This window comes from Heterodontus francisci, chromosome 32 (assembly GCF_036365525.1).
Source record: "Heterodontus francisci isolate sHetFra1 chromosome 32, sHetFra1.hap1, whole genome shotgun sequence".
NCBI lineage: Eukaryota > Metazoa > Chordata > Chondrichthyes > Heterodontiformes > Heterodontidae > Heterodontus > Heterodontus francisci.
This window is the reverse complement of record NC_090402.1, coordinates 10,158,035-10,179,025: the sequence shown is the minus strand read 5'-3', so window position 1 is coordinate 10,179,025 and position 20,991 is coordinate 10,158,035. Positions and strand designations below refer to the sequence as shown.

General features: G+C 43.0%; 1 protein-coding gene across 2 annotated transcripts in view; it reads left to right on the top strand.

Moving 5' to 3' along the window:
• The window catches only part of gpsm1b (G protein signaling modulator 1b), a 265,572-nt gene that overhangs the window by 69,052 nt on the left and 175,529 nt on the right, over nucleotides 1-20,991 (top strand). For both annotated transcript variants that reach the window (XM_068012189.1, XM_068012188.1), the window contains exons 3-4: nucleotides 11,284-11,505; nucleotides 13,382-13,517. In XM_068012189.1, the coding sequence (XP_067868290.1) occupies nucleotides 11,284-11,505; nucleotides 13,382-13,517 (358 nt within the window). The remainder of the gene's footprint in view (nucleotides 1-11,283; nucleotides 11,506-13,381; nucleotides 13,518-20,991) is intronic.

The following is a 20,991-nucleotide window of genomic DNA, read 5'->3' as shown; positions in this document are numbered from 1 at the left end:
AGAGACTGAGGATGGAGATGTCGAAGTGGAAGTGGGAGAATTAAAATGAGAGGCGAACGGAAGCTTCGGGTCACGCTTGCAAACTGAACAGAGCTGCTCAGCAAAGCGATCATCCAATCTGTGTTTGATCTCCCCAATGTAGAGAAGACTGCAACATGAGCAGTGAATACAGTATACCAAATCCTTTTACATGGTTGTGTTTTTAGTCCTTTTTACTTTTGAGCCACAGCTCTGGGGTAGTTGCGTGCCAGCAACAGGCTTCTTGCAAGTACAAGCCCAGGTTGGATTGGCAGTCTTATTTGTTTTCTTCGTATGTCTTCTCATGTAGCCAAGTTAAATAAGTCTGGAGCCAGGCTCTGCAAGTTGCTGTGGTGATGTGATCTTCTCTGTGAGCTCGTCAACGAGGTGTCACTTAACAATCCTTTTCTTGTTTCAACCTGTTTGCAGCCAATTTTAATTTTTTCACATAAAATTTGGATGTATTCCTGCTACTTTTCTGACAGGTCCTGTGGCAGTTGCACGCCCAAGTTTTCCAATCTCATCATACCATATGAATTAGGAGCAGAAGTAGGCCATTCAGCCCATCGAGCCTGCTCTGCCATTTAACAAGATCATGGCTGATCTGTTTGTGTCTCGAATTCCACACTCCCATCTACCCCTGATAACCTTAGATTCTTGTTAGACCAGGGAATCAATCTACCTCCACCTTTAAAAAAAAATATTCTATGACCCCCGCCTCCACCATCTTCTGAGGCAGAGAGTTCCAAAGTTGCACAACCCTCTGAGAAAACTTCTCCTCGTCTCTGTCCTAAAAGGCAATGCCTAATTGTAAAACAGTGACCCCTAGTTCTGGTCTCACCCACAAGAGGAAACATCCCCTCCACATTCACCCTGTCAGGACCGTTCAGGATCTTAAATACTTCAAGTCCCCTCACTCTTCTCAACTCCAGTGAAAACAAGCCCAGTCTGTCCAACCTTTCCTCATAAGACAACTTGCTCATTCCAGGTATCAATCTAGTAAACCTCCTCTGAACCGCCTCTAATGCATTCCTTAAATAAGGAGACCAAAACTGCACACATGTGACAGGAAGCAAACCCTTGAATATTGAAAATAGTTTTGTGACTATTATTAACCCTGTGAACTGAAGCTGACACTTTACTTTTTTCTAATTAAAATGTTTTTAAACAATCGCAAAAGTGGTATTATTGGCTCTGTCTTTGTTCTAAATATATCCTTCCATGACCAGAAGCTTGCATAGAACTTTATAATTAGGGAGTTTCACACTTCCTCTGTCACATGACAGCATCACGACAAGAACAGAAGATGTAAGGAATGATCCATTCAAAGTCAAGGGGAGAGGCTGAAAAATTACCCAGAGTGTTTAGGGAAATGAGCAACCCTTAATGACCAGTCAGGAGACTGCAACAAAAGGGAAGTGAACCAATCAAATAGCTCAGAAAATTTAACATTCACCATTTTCTCTCTCAACCTCAGGCTCAAAATAAGATTTCTAATATAAGACTATTTAAACAATTGCAGATTTCACAAACGTGAAGAAAGTTTGCATATAAACTTTCCTTTACACAAGGACACCAAAGGTAAGACTTTCACTTGAACACCACCTTTCATAACCTCGGGGACATCCCAAAGTGCTTTACAGCCAATGAAATACTTATGGAGTATAGTCATTGGCTGCCGTGTTTCCCACATTATAACAATTTGCGCACAGCAAGCTCGCACCAACAGTAATGAGATCTTCTTTAGCCTCCTTGTCTCGAGAGACAATGGGTAAGCGCCTGGAGGCGGTCAGTGGTTTGTGAAGCAGCGCCTGGAGTGGCTATAAAGGCCAATTCTAGAGTGACAGACTCTTCCACAGGCGCTGCAGATAAAATTGGTTGTCGGGGCTGTTACACAGCTGGCTCTCCCCTTGCACTTCTGTCTTTTTTTTCCTGCCAACTGCTAAATCTCTTCGACTCGCCACTCTTTAGCCCCGCCTTTATGGCTGTCCACCAGCTCTGGCGATCACAGGCAACTGACTCCCACAACTTATGGTCAATGTCACAGGACTTCATGTCGCATTTGCAGACATCTTTAAAGCGGAGACATGGACGGCTGGTGGGTCTGATATCCGTGACGAGCTCGCAGTGCAATGCATCCTTGGGGATCCTGCCATCTTCCATGCGGCTCACATGGCCAAGCCATCTCAAGCGCCGCTGGCTCAGAAGGGTGTATATGCTGGGGATGTTGGCCACCTCGAGGACTTCTGCATTGGAGATATGGTCCTGCCACCTGATGCCAAGGATTCTCCAGAGGCAGCGAAGATGGAATGAATCGAGATGTTGCTCTTGGCTGACATACTTTGTCCTGGCCTCGCTGCCGTAGAGCAAGGTACTGAGGACACAGGACTTTTATGTTCCATGTCAGTGTGCCATTTTCCCGCACTCTCTTGGCCAGTCTGGATATAGCGGACGCCTTTCCCATGCGCTTGTTGATTTCTGCATCGAGAGACAAGTTACTGCTGATAGTTGAGCCTAGGTAGGTGAACTCTTGAACCATTTCTAGAGCGTGGTCGCTGATATTGATGGATGGAGCATTTCTGACGTCCTGTCCCATGATGTTATAATGAACAGATAAGGGAATTGTTGATGTCTTGTCCCCTGGTTAGTTCTGACCACCTTGTGCATATATGTTCTGGCATTCTGTAAATTAAATGTAGAGTGAGTAGAGACTATGTTTGCAAATTTGTTTTTTTCCTTGCAGTGAGCCTAGTCTGTTTCACTCTCTGTTCAGTCCCCGGCAACAGCATGGATTCAACAGGAAGCATTGTTTCCATCTCTCCCATGTCTCCATTTATGTGAAATGGAGACAAATCAACAAATGAACGTTGTCTGATTCTCTTGTGCCTTGATGTTGGTTTAAAATGGTGCCGGGGGGTTTTTTACGTCCATTTGAGCTGGTAGCTGAGCCTTTGGTTGAACATCTCATCTGAAAGACGTCACCTCTGGCAGTGCAGCACTCCCTCTGTGCTGAAGTCTCTGGAGTGGGACTTGAATCCACTTCTGACTCAGAGGTGAGAATGCTACCACTCTTGACAACTTCATTAATACCTATTTTTAGTGGAGCTGAAAGCTAGTGCTTAGGGTTAATTGATTTACCCTTTCAGGTTAAGGGAGTTTACCAACTACACCAGTGCATGTAATACCCAAAATGCCACAATCTAAGTATGCAGGTTGCAGTTTTCCTGAATAATCCTTTAGTTGTGACAAGATTTCTGAATTGCTTTTTTCCCTCCATGTAAATTGAAAACCACTTGGTGAGTTAATTGTAAAACTTGATTGCAGGTAAATTTTGAGATTTAAGCTTGTCTAGAGAGATGTCTAGCTCAGAAAAGTATCCGTGCAGATGTTGAAGCATCTTTTAGGCAATGACAGTATTTGTGTATTTGTTCTAAATTATTTGAACACAAGCTAGCAAATGAATTTTGAAACCTTGTTTGTGGCGAAATTTTGAATGAAGACGGTTTGAAACTTTACTTCTGAGTCTTACTCAAAAACAAAGGCAGATGATTTACAGCAGTTAACTGATGTTAATAATGAATATTGCAAAATGATTGTAGTTTACGTAGAGTTCTTATTACACTGTCATGCTCAGAATTTTAAATGCAAACCATGATCATTATTCATTACTAATGTATGCTCTGGCTTACTACAGGTGATTCACTAATTAATCGGAGTAGAATTGGTGCTTCTATCACACTTCAGGTGTCACTTTTTTGTCACACTTTGTTGGCACGCCTGCTGCCAAATGCTCAAATTCTCTGGCGTTCTTTTGCCTTCTCCCTCTCTGCTACTGAACTCCACGACCCTCTCTGGGAAAATTGAAGAAATCTTAGCAAAAAGTGGGAAAAGTATTGATTCTGATCAGAAAAGTTGTGTTCTTAGATTACTACTGGACTACATCCCTTTCTCAGTGTTGCCAGACCCTGTAATCCTCCATCCCTCAGTTCTGCTAGAATTTGCTCCTCTCCACCTCACCAATACCACTGAAACTGTGACCCCCCCACCCCTCTAGTAGTTCTGCCCCTTTCCCAGTGTTTTCAAAGTCTGGGAGTACACAACCCACCACACTGCAGTGCTGTCAATCTCCAAGACCCATGCCGCGAAACCTGAGGCCCCATTGACTGAAAGCTGGGGGCAGTATTTGATCTTGGAAAGTCAGGAAAAAAATCACACGAGAAAACATTGATAAAACATGCAGTAACATTCCCAATTGTTAGAAGACAACAATTCTTGCAACTCCCCAAGACCAATAGCACAAAGATCCATTAATTCAAATGAAATTTGTGGTCAGCATATGTGCTCTGCCGCATTTCATACTTCCCGATGCAAATTTCCTGATTTGCAAATATGAAATTTGAGTTAAGCAGCAGTAAATCATTACAGTCGAGGTGGGGACTGTACCAATCGCGACTAAACAGCAGAAGTAACAATATGAGAATAGTAAATCAAGCATGAGGTGTTGGAAAAACCTGTGAACAAAGGAAAGAATTTGAATTCATGAAGCGCCTTTCATGCCCTGATATTCAAATGTTTAACACAAGTGTCTGACTAACAAGATCCACACATTTCATCTGCCTGCTCTTGGTGTCCGTTGTGTTTTTTAAAAATGCCTTGTATTATTTAAATGTTACTTGGTAGTCTTTTTGTTACCATTTTGATCTGGTTTTCTTTCTCAACAAGATTACTCTTGCTGTCCCTCCTACATCTTAGACTTCTCATTTTCATCTCTGCTTTATATTCATAAAAATTACATCGCATTTTACCATGGGAGAGATGGTAATGTCACTGAACTAACCCAGAGGCCGAGGTTAATGCTGTGGGGACGCGGGTTCAAATCCTGGCAGTTGGTATAATTTAAATTCAATTAATACAATTAATCTGGAACTGAAAGCTATTCTCAGTAATATTGCCATGAAACTATCATTGATTTGTCGTACAAACCCATCTGGTTCACTAATGTCATTTGGGGAGGAAAATCTGCCGTCCTTACTTTTTATTTTATTTTTATTTTAGAGATACAGCACTGAAACAGGCCCTTCGTCCCACTAAGTCTGTGCCGACCATCAACCACCCATTTATACTAATCCTACATTAATTCCATTACCCTCTCACATCCCCACCTTCCCTCAATTCCCCTACCACCTACCTATACTAGGGTCAATTTATAATAGCCGATTTACCTATCAACCTGCAAGTCTTTGTCTGTGGGAGGAAACCGGAGCACCCGGCGAAAGCCCACGCGGTCACAGGGAGAACTTGCAAACTCCGCACAGGCAGTACCCAGAATTGAACCCGGGTCGCTGGAGCTGTGAGGCTGCGGTGCTAACCACTGTGCCGCCCTAAAAAAACAGAATAACTTACCTGGAGTCATGTAGGCTAGACCAGGCAAGGAAACCAGATTTCCGTCGCTGAAGGACATAGTGAATCAGATGGTTTTTTAAATCACAATCCAGTAGTCTCATGATTATTAACGAGCCTAGCATTTTATTCCCGATTTATTAATTAATTGAATTTAAATTTCTTCAGATGCCGTGGTGGGATTTGAGCTCCTGTCTCCAGAGCATTAGTCCAGGCCTCTGGATTACTAGTCCAGTAACATTACCACTTTCATCAACCTTTTGGTCACCTGTCCCAATATCTCTTTATGTGGGTTAGTGTCAAATTTTGACTGATATTGCTCCTGTGAAGCACCTTGGAATGCTTTACTATGTTTAAAGGTGCTATGTACATGTAAAATAGATTTTTTGGCTCGAGGGGAATTAAGGGATATGGGGTCAGGCAAGAAAGTGGAGTCGAGGTCAAAGATCAACAATATTCCTATTTATGTTATATAAGTTGTTTTATGCAAGACTAGAGAATTAACAGTTGTGATATTTTTACTGTAGGTTTCCATGTATTTCCTTGGACTTGAGTTGCTCTTGCATCAGAAGATGATGCATATTTCTTGGTGAATGAGCAATAATGAATTAAGGTGATTCATGTTAAACTATGAAGCATAAGACGCTACATCAAACAAGCTGATGTTTGTTGTCCAAACACCTTAACTTGAGTAACTGTTGCTATTGTCCAATGGTCTTTCTAAATCATTTTTCTCAATATTATAGCATTGGGGTTTTCCCTTGTTTGCATTTTGTGAGGTCACATGATGAGGGATAATCAATTTTTGTGATGTTTGCATAAATCAAATTAAAAATACAAAGTTGGAGTTTAGTGATGTCCGATCAGTTATTTGACAATTTAAGTGAAGCAACATTAAGAGTTAACTACAGGAGAGAGAAGAGAGAAAACAGAGAGTAAAATCAAAGATTTAGCACTTTCAGCTCTTTTGAATTGTAGATATCTTGTCCCCTGTTTATTTCTGACCACCTTATGCATATATATTGCATTCTGTAAATTAAAAATAGTGAGTAGAGACTATGTTTGCAAATTTGGTTTCTCCTTACAGTGAGCTTAGTCTGTTCCACTGCTGTTCAGTCCCCAGCAACAGCAAGGATTCAAAAGGGAGCATTGTTCCCTTCTCTCCGATCTCTCCATTTATGTGAATCAGACAAATCAACAAGTGAATGTTGTCTGACTCTCTCTCTCTCGTACTTTGATTCTTGGGCTGCCCAGGATATTTCTGTGAACCCCGACATCTTGCACCATTTTTTAAAAACTAAACTCCACTGGATTTACAGGTACATGAATTTTTCGGTAGCTAACACTGCATCTGCAGGGTTGCTATGGAGATGTGTGATGGTTATGTGGTATGTTAGCATGACGTTGGGAGTAAGCCTCAGGGTTTTATTTCGCGAGGTGTTCAACCAGTGGTATCTACAAAGAGCAGCTTAACCTGTACAAGCACAATACCGGGCCTGTACCTACCAACATTTCGACAGGTTTCAATGTTTCTGTGAGTAACTAATGCACTTTTCATACTTGTCGCACTGATTACAGTGTCACTCAGAACAGCTTTGGTAATCCATTTTGAAGGAAAAAAATATATAGAACGATATGTACATATAAAAACAAGATTGTATCTAATGGTCAGGGAACCCAGGGTAGTTTTTTTTTTTTGGAACTCTCATCGTTTCAACTGCATTAAACATTACCTCAGTTTCGAACTGTCGCAATTCAATCTAATGGACGCTTGTTAGTTTGATAATTACCTCCCCCCTCCTTCCCCCCTCCTTCCCCCCTCCTTCCCCCCTCCTTCCCCCCTCCTTCCCCCCCTCCTTCCCCCCCTCCTTCCCCCCCTCCTTCCCCCCCTCCTTCCCCCCCTCCTTCCCCCCCTCCTTCCCCCCCTCCTTCCCACCTCCCCCCCTCCTTCCCACCTCCCCCCCTCCTTCCCACCTCCCCCCCTCCTTCCCACCTCCCCCCCTCCTTCCCACCTCCCCCCCTCCTTCCCACCTCCCCCCCTCCTTCCCACCTCCCCCCCTCCTTCCCACCTCCCCCCCCTCCTTCCCACCTCCCCCCCTCCTTCCCTCCTTCCCACCTCCTTCCCTCCTTCCCACCTCCCCCCCTCCTTCCCACCTCCTTCCCCCCTTCCCCCTCCTTTCCACCTCCCCCCTCTTGTGTGGCTGATTTTTAAAAATCATTTTTAATCCTCATTGCAGAATGTTTTAATTTGACTTGAGATTGCCTTTTGTCTTTCGCTTTGTTTTTTCTCTCTCTCGCTCTTCAGTATTTAACTCCTAATTTCAAGACACTTCACTTAAATTGTCTTTTTTATAGCAGTAAATTCCAACTTTGCTATGTTACTTGCATTTTTAATCTGAATTTAGTTTTTAGATGAGCAGCAAGTTTGTATTAGATTGTATTTTGCCCAAGTGGCACGTTTTGTGTAAACCTTGGCAGATGTGAATTTTGGCAAGCTATTCCACCTTGTGAGGTGAACATTACAGCTCAGCCCTGTTCTTATGAACCAAGTTCTTTATAGAGTTCAGAACAAAGGGACATAAGCTTAAAATTAGAACTAGGCTGTTCAGGGGTGATGCCAGGAAGCCCTTCTTCACACACAGGGTAGTGGAAATCTGGAAAACACTTCCCCAAAAAGCTGTTGAGGCTGGGGGTCGGGCGAGGGGGTCAGTGGAAAATTTCAAAACTGATGTTGATCAGATTTTTGTTACGCCAGGATATTAAGACTTACAGAACCAAGACTGATTGTTGGAGTTACGTTACACATCAGCCGTGATGTAATTGAATGACAAAACAGGCTCGAGGGACAGAATGGCCTCCTCCTGTTTTTGTAATACGTTCAGGGGATGTGGGTGTTGCTGGCTAAGCCAGCACTTATTGCCATCGCTAATTGCCTTTGAGAAGGTGGTGGTGAACTGCCTTCTTGAATCGCTGCAGTCCTTGGGATGTAGGTACACCGACAGTGCTGTTAGGAAGGGAGTTCCAAGGTTTTGACCCTGCAATAGTGAAGACTAGGCGATATAGTTCCAAGTCAGGATGGTGTGTGGCTTGGAGGGGAACTTTCAGGTGTTGGTGTTCCCATTGCATCTGCTGCCCTTGTCCTTCTAGGTGGAAGAGGTCGCGGGTTTGGAAGGTGCTGTCAAATGGGCCTTGGTGAGTTGCTGTGGTGAATCTTGTAAATGGTACACACTGCTGCCACTGTGCATCAATGGTGAAGGGAGTGAATGTTGAAGGTGGTGGATGGGATGCCAATCAAGCAAGTTTCTTTGTCCTGGATGGTGTTGAACTTCTTGAGTGTTGTTGGAACTGCATTCATCCAGGCAAGTGCAGAGTATTCCATCACATTCCTGACTTGTGCCTTGTAGATGGTGGACATTAGGGAGACGAGGTGAGCTACTCGCTGCAGAATTCTTTTGTAGCCATAACATTTATATCGCTGGTTCAGTTCAGTTTCTGGTCAATGGTGACGCCCAGGATGTTGATAGTGGAGGATTCAGTGATGGTAATGGTTAGATTCTCTCTTGTTTGAGATGGTCATTGCCTGGCACTTGTGTGGCACGAATGTTACTTGCCACTTATCAGCCCAAGCCTGGATGTTGTCCAGGTCTTGCTGCATTTCTACACGAACTGCTTCAGTATCTGAGGAGTCGCAAATGGTGCTGAACATTGTGCAATCATCAGCGAACATCCCCACTTCTGACCTTACGATTGAAGGAAGGTTATTGAAGCAACAGAAGACGGTTCCTGTGTTCCTAATTGGTCATTCCTCACATTATTGTTAGGTTGTGCAATATCCTGCTGCTTACGAAAGCAGTAACCGCACTTAAAACAATCAATTGCTTGTGCATTGCATTGGGCCTTAGTGAGGTGCTTATTAAATGCAAGTTCTTTCTTCGAGGACTGGAAATGGAGAGGCAACCTGGTGAGAGAAGCTACTTGATTCAGGCGGGTTGACAATTCATGTTTCCATGGTACATAAGAAACACATGCACTACAGTATTTCCTTTCAACTTTTTTATTTAATCATGGGAGGGTTTTTCAGCTTAACTTGTAACCTAATTTGTCAGCTTTATTTAAGACCTCCAACCAGTCACAGATTAGGACCACATGAGCTTTAGATTTTTAGTAACAACTGAAGCAGTCAGAGGAAACCAACACGTTGCAGTGCTCAGTGTTGAGAATGTGCATACTCAACAAGCATGGACTGGAGGCTAACTTGTGGTATTTCTCCTCTCCTGCTGCTTTTTATACTATTTCAGAGAAGAGTCGCGATGCAGAGGTCTGTGGCATTCATGTGCATAACCTTAGCTGTTATAGTCTAGCAGGGGTGGGGGTTAAGTAAGGATGGGTGGGGCTGGTTTGACTTGGATGGGGCTAGAGGGGTAAAGTCATGTTTCGGGTGGGGTGGGGGGAGCTTTGGTTTAGATCAGGCTTGTATGAAACCTTAGGGATATTAATTTTGGTTATTTTCCACACTTCCAGTTTGAGCCCCTCTTGCAGGTTAGTTGCTGCTTTTGACAGCACTTTGGGCTACCAGAAGGCATGTCATTTTGTATGGCAAGTGTTTACTTCCATGGCGCCATTAGTTTGCAAGACATCGATCTATTGGAGGATACGAATTAATCATTTATTTCTGCAATGGAGAAATCAAAGTTCAGTGCAACCATCTGATCACCCATACACCGCAATGCTCCTCCAGGTCATGTAGCTTGTTTACGGCTCATTCTGTATGGTTATGCTACAGAACATATACAATTAAAACTGGAACCAGTGGGCTGCATTCAGCTATAACTGTGAACAAGCAGCTTTATTACAGTGAAATTGGGTTCTTCCTTTACAACTTGACCAAGCTTTTGGACAACTGTCCTACTGTTTCTTTGTAGTTCCACGTCAATTTTTGTCTGATAACGCTCCTGTGAAGCACCTTGGAATGTTTTTACTACGTTAAAGGCACTATCTAAATACAAGTTTCTCTGTTTATCTGTTTCTGTTCACCTGTCACAGAATCACAGAATAATACAGTGCAGAAGAGGCCCTTCGGCCCATCGAGAGAAAGATCATGTCAGCAGTTTGCGCTGATGGTTTTAGATAGTCATAGAGGGATACAGTACTGAAACAGGCCCTTCGGCCCACCGAGTCTGTGCTGACCAGCAGCCAACCATCCTACATTAATCCCATATTCCCTACCACATCCCCACCTTCCTACACTAGTGGCAATTTACAATGGCCAATCTACCTATCAACCTGCAAGTCTTTGGCTGTGGGAGGAAACCGGACCACCCAGCGGAAACCCACACGGCCACAGGGAGAACTTGCAAACTCCGCACAGGCAGTACCCAGAACCGAACCCGGGTCGCTGGAGCTGCGAGGCTGCGGTGCTAACCACTGCGCCACTGTGCCGCCCCAAGTTCTTGTTGCTGTACAATAATGATAACTAGTATACATGCAGCAGAGGTTTGGATGAGTTCAAGTTTTTGGAGCTTGGAAGATGGGAGGCAGGCCAGGAGAACATCAGAGTAGTCACATCTACAGGTAACAAGGGTACAGATGAAGATCTTGGTAGCAGACGAGCTGAGGTAGTGTCAGAGACAGGCGATGTTATGTAGGTGGAAGTAGGTGGTCGTGGTGATGGATTGGATATGTGGTCGGAAGCTCATCTTGGGGTCAACTAGGATGCCAAGGTTGCAAACAGTCTGGTTCAGCTGCGGACAGTTGCCAAGGAGAGGGACGGAGTAGTTATAGCGTTGCAACCAAGTATAATATAAGCAATGATGTGTAAATAATGCGTTTATAACATGTGCATGTATTTTTTTTAATCATGAATAGAATGGAGGCATCATGCCTTGAGCTTGCCCTTGACGGGGAACGGCTGTGCAAAGCTGGAGATTTCAAGGCTGGAGTGGCATTCTTCGAAGCTGCCGTGCAGGTTGGGACAGAAGACTTGAAGACTTTGAGCGCCATCTACAGTCAATTGGGCAATGCCTACTTTTACCTGAAGGAGTATTCCAAAGCTCTGGAATACCACAAGCATGACCTAACCTTGGCCAGGTGAGTGCAGTGCAAGGTAAAACTCAAAAGAGTAAAAAATATTTGCAGCCTGACTCGCAGAGAAATCATTTGCAAGGCTTTGTGGTCTTCCGAAGTTAGGGTTAAGGTTCACAGTTGGAGAGATCAACTGGGAGCTTTGCCCTGTGTGCTGTTAGTTGACTTGTGCACAAGCCCAGCAGACAGTTCCTGTATTGAATGGAGTGACAGAACAATATGCGACCTATTTTGTTGATTCTTGTATTCGCAGTTCTGTTAGAAAAATATATTCCATCGATTATAAATATACCTTACCTTGAAGAACACAAAATCTACTGGGCACTGAGTTTAGTAATCACAGTGAGATCTGTACAAATGGATCTGTCCAAAAAAAAACAGGCACTTATTGAAAGACTCAAATAACTTGCATGGTAAAATAGAGATGAGACCTTCTGAAACCACAGGCACTTGCAAATTGCAGACTACGGACAGCCTTCAGTGCATTGAGTACCTTTTACAATTTGAAACACAACACTTGGTCTGCTGCTGTATCTGGAACTTTCAGAGTCAAGATCACTGCTTCCTCTCTGCCCACAGATTCCTGTAAGTTCAGGGTATGCTGGGCAGTGTGAGGCAGCAGTGGGTTTTGTGGAATGGGGAGCTCCTTTGGCACTCATATGTGGCAGAGAAACCGCTTTAGCTCAGGGTTTGAATGCTGGCCCAGCTCTATCCATGCAAGAGCACATAGACAAGCTGTTGGATTGGGTGAACACATGGCAGTTGAAATTCAAAACAGAGAAGTGTGATGTGTTACATTTTGGTAGGAAGAACAAGGAGAGAAAATACAAGCTAAATGATACAATTTTGAAGGGGTACAAGAATAGAGACAAATCTTTGAAGGTGGCAGGGCAAGTTAACAAAGCAGTTAATAAAGCACATGGGATCCTGGGCATTATAAATAGAGGCATGGAGTACAAAAGCCAGGAAGTTATGCTAACCCTATATAAAGCACTAGCCCAGCCCCAGCTGGAGTATTCTGTCCAGTTCTGTGTGCCACACTTTAGGAAGGATGTGAGGCTTTGGAGAGGATACCGAAGAGATTTACTAGAATGGTTCCAGGAATGTGGAATTACAGTAACATCGATAGGCTGGACAAGCTTGGGTTGTTGTTCCTAGAGCAGAGAAGATGAAGAGGAGATTTGATCAAGGTGTTTAAAATAATGAAGGGTTTAGAAAGAGTAAATATAGAGAAACTAGTTCCAGTGTCTGAAGGGTCAATAACCAGAGGGCACAAATATCAGGTGATTGACAAAAGAACCAGAGGCGACATGAGGAAAAGATTTTTATGCAACAAGTGATTAGGATTTGGAATGCTCTGCCTTATAGAATGGAGGAAATAGAACCTTCAAAAGGAGTTGGATAAATACTTGAAGGAGGAAAATTGCATTGATATGAGGAAAGAACGGGGGAATGTGGCTGACTGGATTGCTATTTGAAAGAGCTGGCACAGACTCAGTGGACCAAATAGCTGCCTTCTGTGATGTATAATTCTGTGATTCCATCTGAGGGATGGAGTGACTCTCCGCCACTGCGAATGCTTAGTAAAGATCTCCCCTTTCTGCTAAGAACTTTTACACCATGTACAATGACCATTTTGCAAAAAAAAAAGAAAGCTTAAGCTGTCAATTTATGGGTCTCCGCACAGATTCATGGGAAGTTTTGGACAAATATTTGCTGTCATTTCATAGCATCTTGTCACAGAATGCTGCATTACCGGACCTCTGGGTGGTACATCTTTGTGCTGTGTGTAAATGAATAGTGCCTTTGTTGGAAAAATTCAATACCGATGTTTATGTTCCAATAACAAAGCAATCAGGAATTGATCTCTCTCTTTCAAAAGGACCATCGGGGATCGGATTGGTGAAGCAAAAGCCAGTGGCAACCTAGGAAATACATTGAAGGTACTTGGAAGCTTTGATGAAGCAATTGCTTGCTGTCAAAGGCACTTGGACATCTCGAGAGAACAGAAGGATAAGGTAATCTTGATTTCTAGTGTGATAATTAAGTGTGCAAGGTTTTTTTTTTAATATAGTTAACTTGCATCCTCTTAATGGTTGATTTGTGCGCAGACTGACTTAAAGGCCTAAACAGTCATTGATAAATATACAATAAAGTGTTTAATGCAGTGTTGGGTCATGCATTCCACCAGAACAGCATGTTGCGATTCTCATTAGTAAATGGCGATCTGTAGTGGCCGTATCATTCCCCATTATAGCGATGTCACATCACTGTTCATGTATTATTGACTTCTTCAGAAGTACAACTAAATTTTAGTATTAGCTGCTGTTTGCTGTTTTCACTGCACCCCGCTTATTGCAAGGTCCCTGACCGCCTTCAGAAGACAATTAATGGTAGCCCACCTTGCCTTTCAGTGCATGTTTGTCACGTAAAACAAAATCTGCTCTACTATGATTACTAGAGAAAATAGGAGTAGTCTATTCAGTCCCTCAAACCTATTCCACCATTTCAGTTAGATCATGGCTTATCCATGTCTACTCACCTTGTTTCTGTAACCATTAATACCATTGCCTAACAAAAATCTGTCAATCCCAATTTTAAAAAATTTTCAGTTGACTCTATCCACAGCCTTTTGGGGGATTGTGTTCCGTACTGACATTACCCTTTGTGTGAAAAAGTGCTTCCTGACATAATCCCTGAATTGACCGCTCTGGTTTTAAGGCTATGCCCTCCTTTTATAAATGCGTGTTGCACTTTGCAAACACTTTTTGCTCTATACAATTCATTTATATGGAAGAAATGCACTTTGATGTTTGAGGCAGCTGAATGGCCTCTCTCCGGATGAGTGAGTGTATTCCTTCTGGAGGAGAGGAGGATATCTAAAACTGTAGTTGGCAAAGCACGTTTCTTGGAGTTGCACCTTGGGTTGATGGAATTGGCTGGCTGAACAGTGAGCAGCAAGCGAATGGGAACTCACTGGGCTAATGGTCTAGTAAATGGGAAAAATATGCAGGAGAGAAAGCTTCAGCTCAGGTTCTGAATTTTGAAATGGTTCACAGCTAATAAAGAAACTTGTGTACTTGTCATAGAAATAAAGAACTTGCCTTCCAATTGTGCATTTCATGACCTCAGGATCCCAAAGCATTTTACAGCCAGAGCAGTAAAATCGAAATGTTGTTGCTGTGTAATGTAGGAAAATATGCAGCCAACTTCTGCACACCAGGGTCCCACAATCAGCAGTCAAACTTGTGTCTGGAAAATCTGTTTTGGTGATATTAGTTGAGGGATAAATGTTGGCCAGGATATGAGGAGAGCTCGAGCACTGTTCCTTGAATTGTGCCATGAGATCTTTTAAGACAACCTGAGAGGGCAGAGGGGTTCTCTGTTTAATACCTCATCAAACAGTGCAGCACTTCTTGAGTACTGCTCTGAAATGTCAGCCTAGATAGATTTTGAGCTCATGTCTCTGGAGTGGGACTTGAACTCACAACCTTCTGACACCAAAGCGAGAGCATTACCAACAGAGCCAAGTCTGACACCTTAAGCACTTAAAATGTTGAAAACATTTATAAGTTTGGAAGTAAGTTTCTATTCATTGTACTTGAGTTGGCTTAATGACCAACAGTGAAACTGAAATAAGAATCGCCAGAATTAGTTGTAACACCAGGCAGTCTTCAGTTTCTAACATTAGATGATTTTGTTGTGCAAGATGGATAATAATAATCGTGTTTTTTTTAAAGGAGCTGCAACAATGAATAGGCTATGTGCTGTGCACCCTGTGAATTGATGGCAATGTGTTTAACACAGCGCAGCTGGTAGCTAAACCATATACTGTGCTGAGGGTCAGTCCCTGGTCTGTACTGATTTAGGTGGTCTCTGGGAACAGGGTCAACACTCGGGTTTTTAGTTGTCAGCCCACATTTTTCAGTTTAGCAGGATTGGGAAATACTGTGCTCTGGGATGGGGGAAATGTGGAGTTCCTGTTTCAACCACAATTTTAGGAAGATGTCAGTGAAGTCCGCATCCATTTGAATTTGTGTTGTACACTATACGAAATAAATCTAAAACACCTTTTAATCTGTTCGCAAATACCTGTAAATTGTATCAAGAATTCTAAAAAGAAAAAAAGCACACACGTAGACACCCAACTCTTTGTCAAATGCAGAGTGGAATTTTTGCAAGTGTTATTTTGAAAAATCAGTATCCCCAGCGTATTTCTTATCTGCGATTCCACTGTACTGATAAGAATAGCATTTTAAGGTATATTGCAGAAACTAATGGATAAATGTCATAAAATTGATGCTGAGTTAATGTCCAAGCACAGTCTATGTTCTAGTTTAACAACCATTTTAAGTTGATCAGTAATTTATTAAACTTTATCTCAACTCAAAATCTAAAACACAGCTGAAGAGTAGAGTGAAACTTTTCGCAAGTCTCTAGATCAGAAAGCCTTTTAAGGAGGCATGCCTGTTAAAGCTTCTAAATGTTGACTTGGGCTTTCTGGTTTCCGAAATTTCAAATGGAAACTCCCCTGATAGCCCATGGTATCCTAATTCTTTCTTTCTTTTGGGCCTCCTTATCTCGAGAGACAATGGATATGCGCCTGGAGGTGGTCAGTGGTTTGTGAAGCAGCGCCTGGAGTGGCTATAAAAGGCCAATTCTGGAGTGACAGGCTCTTCCACAGGTGCTGCAGAGAAATTTGTTTGTCGGGGCTGTTGCACAGTTGGCTCTCCCCTTGCGCCTCTGTCTTTTTTCCTGCCAACTACTAAGTCTCTTCGACTCGCCACAATTTAGCCCTGTCTTTATGGCTGCCCGCCAGCTCTGGCGAATGCTGGCAACTGACTCCCACGACTTGTGATCAATGTCACACGATTTCATGTCGCGTTTGCAGACGTCTTTATAGCGGAGACGTGGACGGCCGGTGGGTCTGATACCAGTGGCGAGCTCGCTGTACAATGTGTCTTTGGGGATCCTGCCATCTTCCATGTGGCTCACATGGCCAAGCCATCTCAAGCGCCGCTGACTCAGTAGTGTGTATAAGCTGGGGGTGTTGGCCGCTTCAAGGACTTCTGTGTTGGAGATATAGTCCTGCCACCTGATGCCAAGTATTCTCCGAAGGCAGCGAAGATGGAATGAATTGAGACGTCGCTCTTGGCTGGCATACGTTGTCCAGGCCGCGCTGCCGTAGAGCAAGGTACTGAGGACACAGGCCTGATACACTCGGACTTTTGTGTTCCGTGTCCGTGCGCCATTTTCCCACACTCTCTTGGCCAGTCTGGACATAGCAGTGGAAGCCTTACCCATGCGCTTGTTGATTTCTGCATCTAGAGACAGGTTACTGGTGATAGTTGAGCCTAGGTAGGTGAACTCTTGAACCACTTCCAGAGCGTGGTCGCCAATATTGATGGATGGAGCATTTCTGACGTCCTGCCCCATGATGTTCGTTTTCTTGAGGCTGATGGTTAGGCCAAATTCATTGCAGGTATCCTAATAATGTCAACTATTTCCTAGTCCACAGTCTTTTCATGGTTGGCATGACCCTACAATCTTCCATAGGTTGCATTGTCGGCTTGAAGGCATAGCAGAGTTCCTTCCTGAATTTGGCATGGAAAGTTAAGCCCTGCGATGCACATGTTATACCACTGCATGCATAAATCATCATGTATTTATGCAACTACTATGCAATGTTAAGCTACCTTTGGGTGCTATGGCAGGAAAAAAGACAGAGGCGCAAGGGGAGAGCCAACTGTGCAACAGCCCGGACAAACAAATTTCTCTGCAGCACCTGTGGAAAAGCCTGTCACTCTAGAATTGGCCTTTATAGCCACTCCAGGCGCTGCTTCACAAACCACTGACCACCTCCAGGCGCGTATCCATTGTCTCTCGAGATAAGGAGGCCCAAAAGAAAAAAAAAGAAGAGAATTTATGCAACTACTATGCAATGTTAAGCTACCTTTGGGTGCTGTGTGGACCTGCTGTGTAAATTTCTAAACCCACCTGTGGGGCATATTGTCTTACAGCACATTGCTGTAATGACAAAGGATGATGTTCATTGTTGTTTCAGAGCTGGTGCGCCAACTCCCTCAGCCTATTGTAACAAACCGAGCTAAAAAGACATGAACTGTGAACAACGCCATGGGGTGGGGGATTGATTAGTCAACGTGTCACTTCCTGGAGTTGTTAAATGTACTGGAATATGTAGAATCTAGTATGAGTGTTTATTCTAGCCAGATGAAGGAACTGCATATTTATCAATTCAAAATAAAACAAGCTAATCTAATTTTGTAAGCTTTCCTCAACCACTTGATATTCTGCTCTTGCGACAACGATCAACTGCAGTAAGAGGAACAACTCGAGGCAGAAGCACAATGAAATCTGTAAATATTTTAATTTCTTCAAACAAAAAGATCAAAGATCAGATTTTCTCGATAGATTTAACACTGGGCCAGTAATATTAACATGGAAACAACTTGCTCAAGAAGCTGGAAGGAGAAGTGACAACTGACGCTTTGAAGTTCCTTCAGCGGAAAAAAGCTGGAGGTTTCAGTCACGTAGCTTGTGCAGAGGATGTTCTGTAGGTTGCTATGGTGATATTCATTCTTCTCATTATTTTCTCCCTGCATCTAACTTTCATAATCTTGTCACTCCCAATCACTGAACTAGAACAATTCCGTTTAAACACTGGTGATGGGAGCAGAAGGAAGCCATTGTAAACATGCAGAATGATGCCATTGATGGTGTATTGCTTGTGTATGGTTAGGAGTTTGGCGTTCATATGCCATGACTTCACCAGATCTGTTATGTACTGCACATTTGGCCAGCTGCTGCAAAGCAAGAATATCGGCTACAGAATGTAGAGTACATAGCTTTTCATTAAATTCAATCTCTTGATGGTAATTATGCATTAAATAGCAGCAGTTTCAAAAATCAAGGCCATATGAGGTCTATCCAAGCAGCTCTACTCTGCAGTTGGTTGTGTACTTCAATGTCTGATAGCATTGAATGGCTTCCTTCTATGTTGCCTCATTCAGCCCATCGTGCCTTTGCTGACTCTTTGGCAGAGCTATCCAATTAGTCCCACTTCTCTGTTCTTTCCCCATAGCCCTGTAATTTTTTCCCCTTCAACTATTTATCCAATGTATATTGGATACACTTGTACTGCCAGGAGCTGGCAACTGCGGATTTGCATTGTCCACTTGCTCCACGCACTAGGTAGCGTTGTTCCCACCTCTTGGTGTTTTCCACAATGCTGAAGGACAATATTGGTTGCAGGGGAGCTCATCAGCTGCTGGAAGGTGTTAACCTTGTGGTCTAGTATTCGAACCTGTTCATATATTCAGGTCTTAGTGTCCAGCAGGATTTGGTTGCTGAGGAGCAAGCAACTGCTGCTGCAGCTCATCACCTCTTAACAGGTGGATCCACCATTCTATGTGGTGTGATGGTTTGGTGCAAGGCCCGTGCTGTGGTCAAGAGGACTGTGGTTCACTGCCACTTGCGAGGACCTCCTGCTGCTAGTACCTGTTGTTACTGAGCGTGGGCTGAGTTTGGTGCTCAATGACCAGCTAGTGATGGATTGGTGAGTTTTTTTGAGAATGAGATGGCTGAAAAATGGCACAAGTGTGATGGAAGAATTAAGTCTTGTTGCTGTGACAGGCTTGGTGATCCCTTACCTGAAGCAGGCAGGTCTTCAATACTCCAGTATTTTGTTGATGGTTGGCCTGGCAGCAAGGCAAGCTAATGAAACGGGGCTTGGATATTTCTTGTGCTGGTCCACATTACTCTTCAAGCCTGTGTTCTAACAGTTATGGTGCTGTGACTGGCCAGTCAGCTCTCTGTAATGTTGTTAAAGTACTTCTATTAATGTTTGTGAAGGACCTGTGTTTTAAAATGGATTACTTTGGAGGATTGAAGTGATTCCATGGATCCTAGACTTTATTTTTTCAAGGTCACTGGAAGGACTTTGGGACTTAGCTTAAGACATAACATCCAGTAAGTGTTTTTAAATAAAATAAACAGGAGCCTTGGTGACTAGGGGGAGTTGTTTACAGAAAAGTGACATGTCAAGATTTATGGTGGTCAAGAGTTGGTTTCATTTTGGGATTGGTTTTGGTCAGCTGCTAAAAGAGAAGACCTCCTAAATGTATCTATTTCTCATTAGTTTGGAGACTCTTAAGCATGGTGGTCGATCTCCTTGTGAATCCATCCTGGCTGGTTTAAAAAAAAAAATTGAACTACATGATTTAATTCCCTAGCAGTCATTCCTGTATTTAGTATACACTGAGCACTGCATAGAATGGGATTGACTAAAAGCTGTATTTCTCATGATCATGTGACATTTAGAATCAGTGGTGCACTTCAGGTTAGATACGAGTTCCACCTGCAATAAAATACTTTTTTCAAAATAGATTTATGGCTATTTCCTTATGAAATGCCACTGTGTGCAGTTTGCTGCCTGCAATTATTTGCAAGATTTTACATCAAACAACTTGCATTTTTATAGCACCTTTTTAATGTAGTAAAATGTCCCACGTTGCTTCACAACATAAAATTTGGCAAAAGCCACATGAGATGTAGGGGCAGGTGACCAAAAAGCTTGGCCAAAGAGGTAGGTTTTAAAGAACATCCTGAAGAAGGATCGAGAAGTTTACCCAATGGGGACATTCAAAAGTCTAATCTGCAAAACCCACAAACGGGTAAACAGTGCATCAAGATTTCAGACACACTAAACTCAGAATACCTGGGGGAGGAGTGGCAAGCAGTGATGCAGGTGGCAGGGCAGGAACGTGCTCAAAGGCGTAAGCTGTTGGTAGCACCCTCGCCTCTGTGTCGGATAGTTGTGGGTTCAAGTCCCAATCCAGAGATGCGAGAACAAAATCTTGGCTGACAATTCAGTGCCAGTACTGAGGGAGTGTTGTCGGAGGCACTGCATTTTGGATGAGACGTTAAATTAAGATCTGGTTTGCTCTCTCGGGTGGATGTGAGAGATCCTGTGGCACTACCTTGAGGGAGAGCTAGTATCCTGGCCAATATTTATCCCTCAACCAACATCACTGAAACAGATTATCTGGTCATTACCACATTGATGTTTGTGAGAGCTTGATGTGTGCAAATTGGAAAATACATATCGTACATTTCAACAGTGACTACACTTTAAAAAAAAAATGTAATTGGTTGCATATCACATTGTGACAGCCAGAGATCATGAAAGGTGCTATATAGTTCTTGTTCTGTAGAAGCAAGGAGGAGGAATAGCATAAATGTCCCGAATTGTATGATCTGCCCACTTGTATATGAATTTAGGAATGGATATCCACTCATTATGCATTCAAATTAAAATTGGTCTTTATAGCTGACAATTCATTACAACTGGGTAAGTTTTATATAGCAGAGTCTGTTGACTTTTCCAATCAGTGACGGTATTGTACTGCCTCATTTTAATTCAGACTCTAGAAGGAGGAATCAGTCTTTGATTTATTACAGAATGGTTCATTC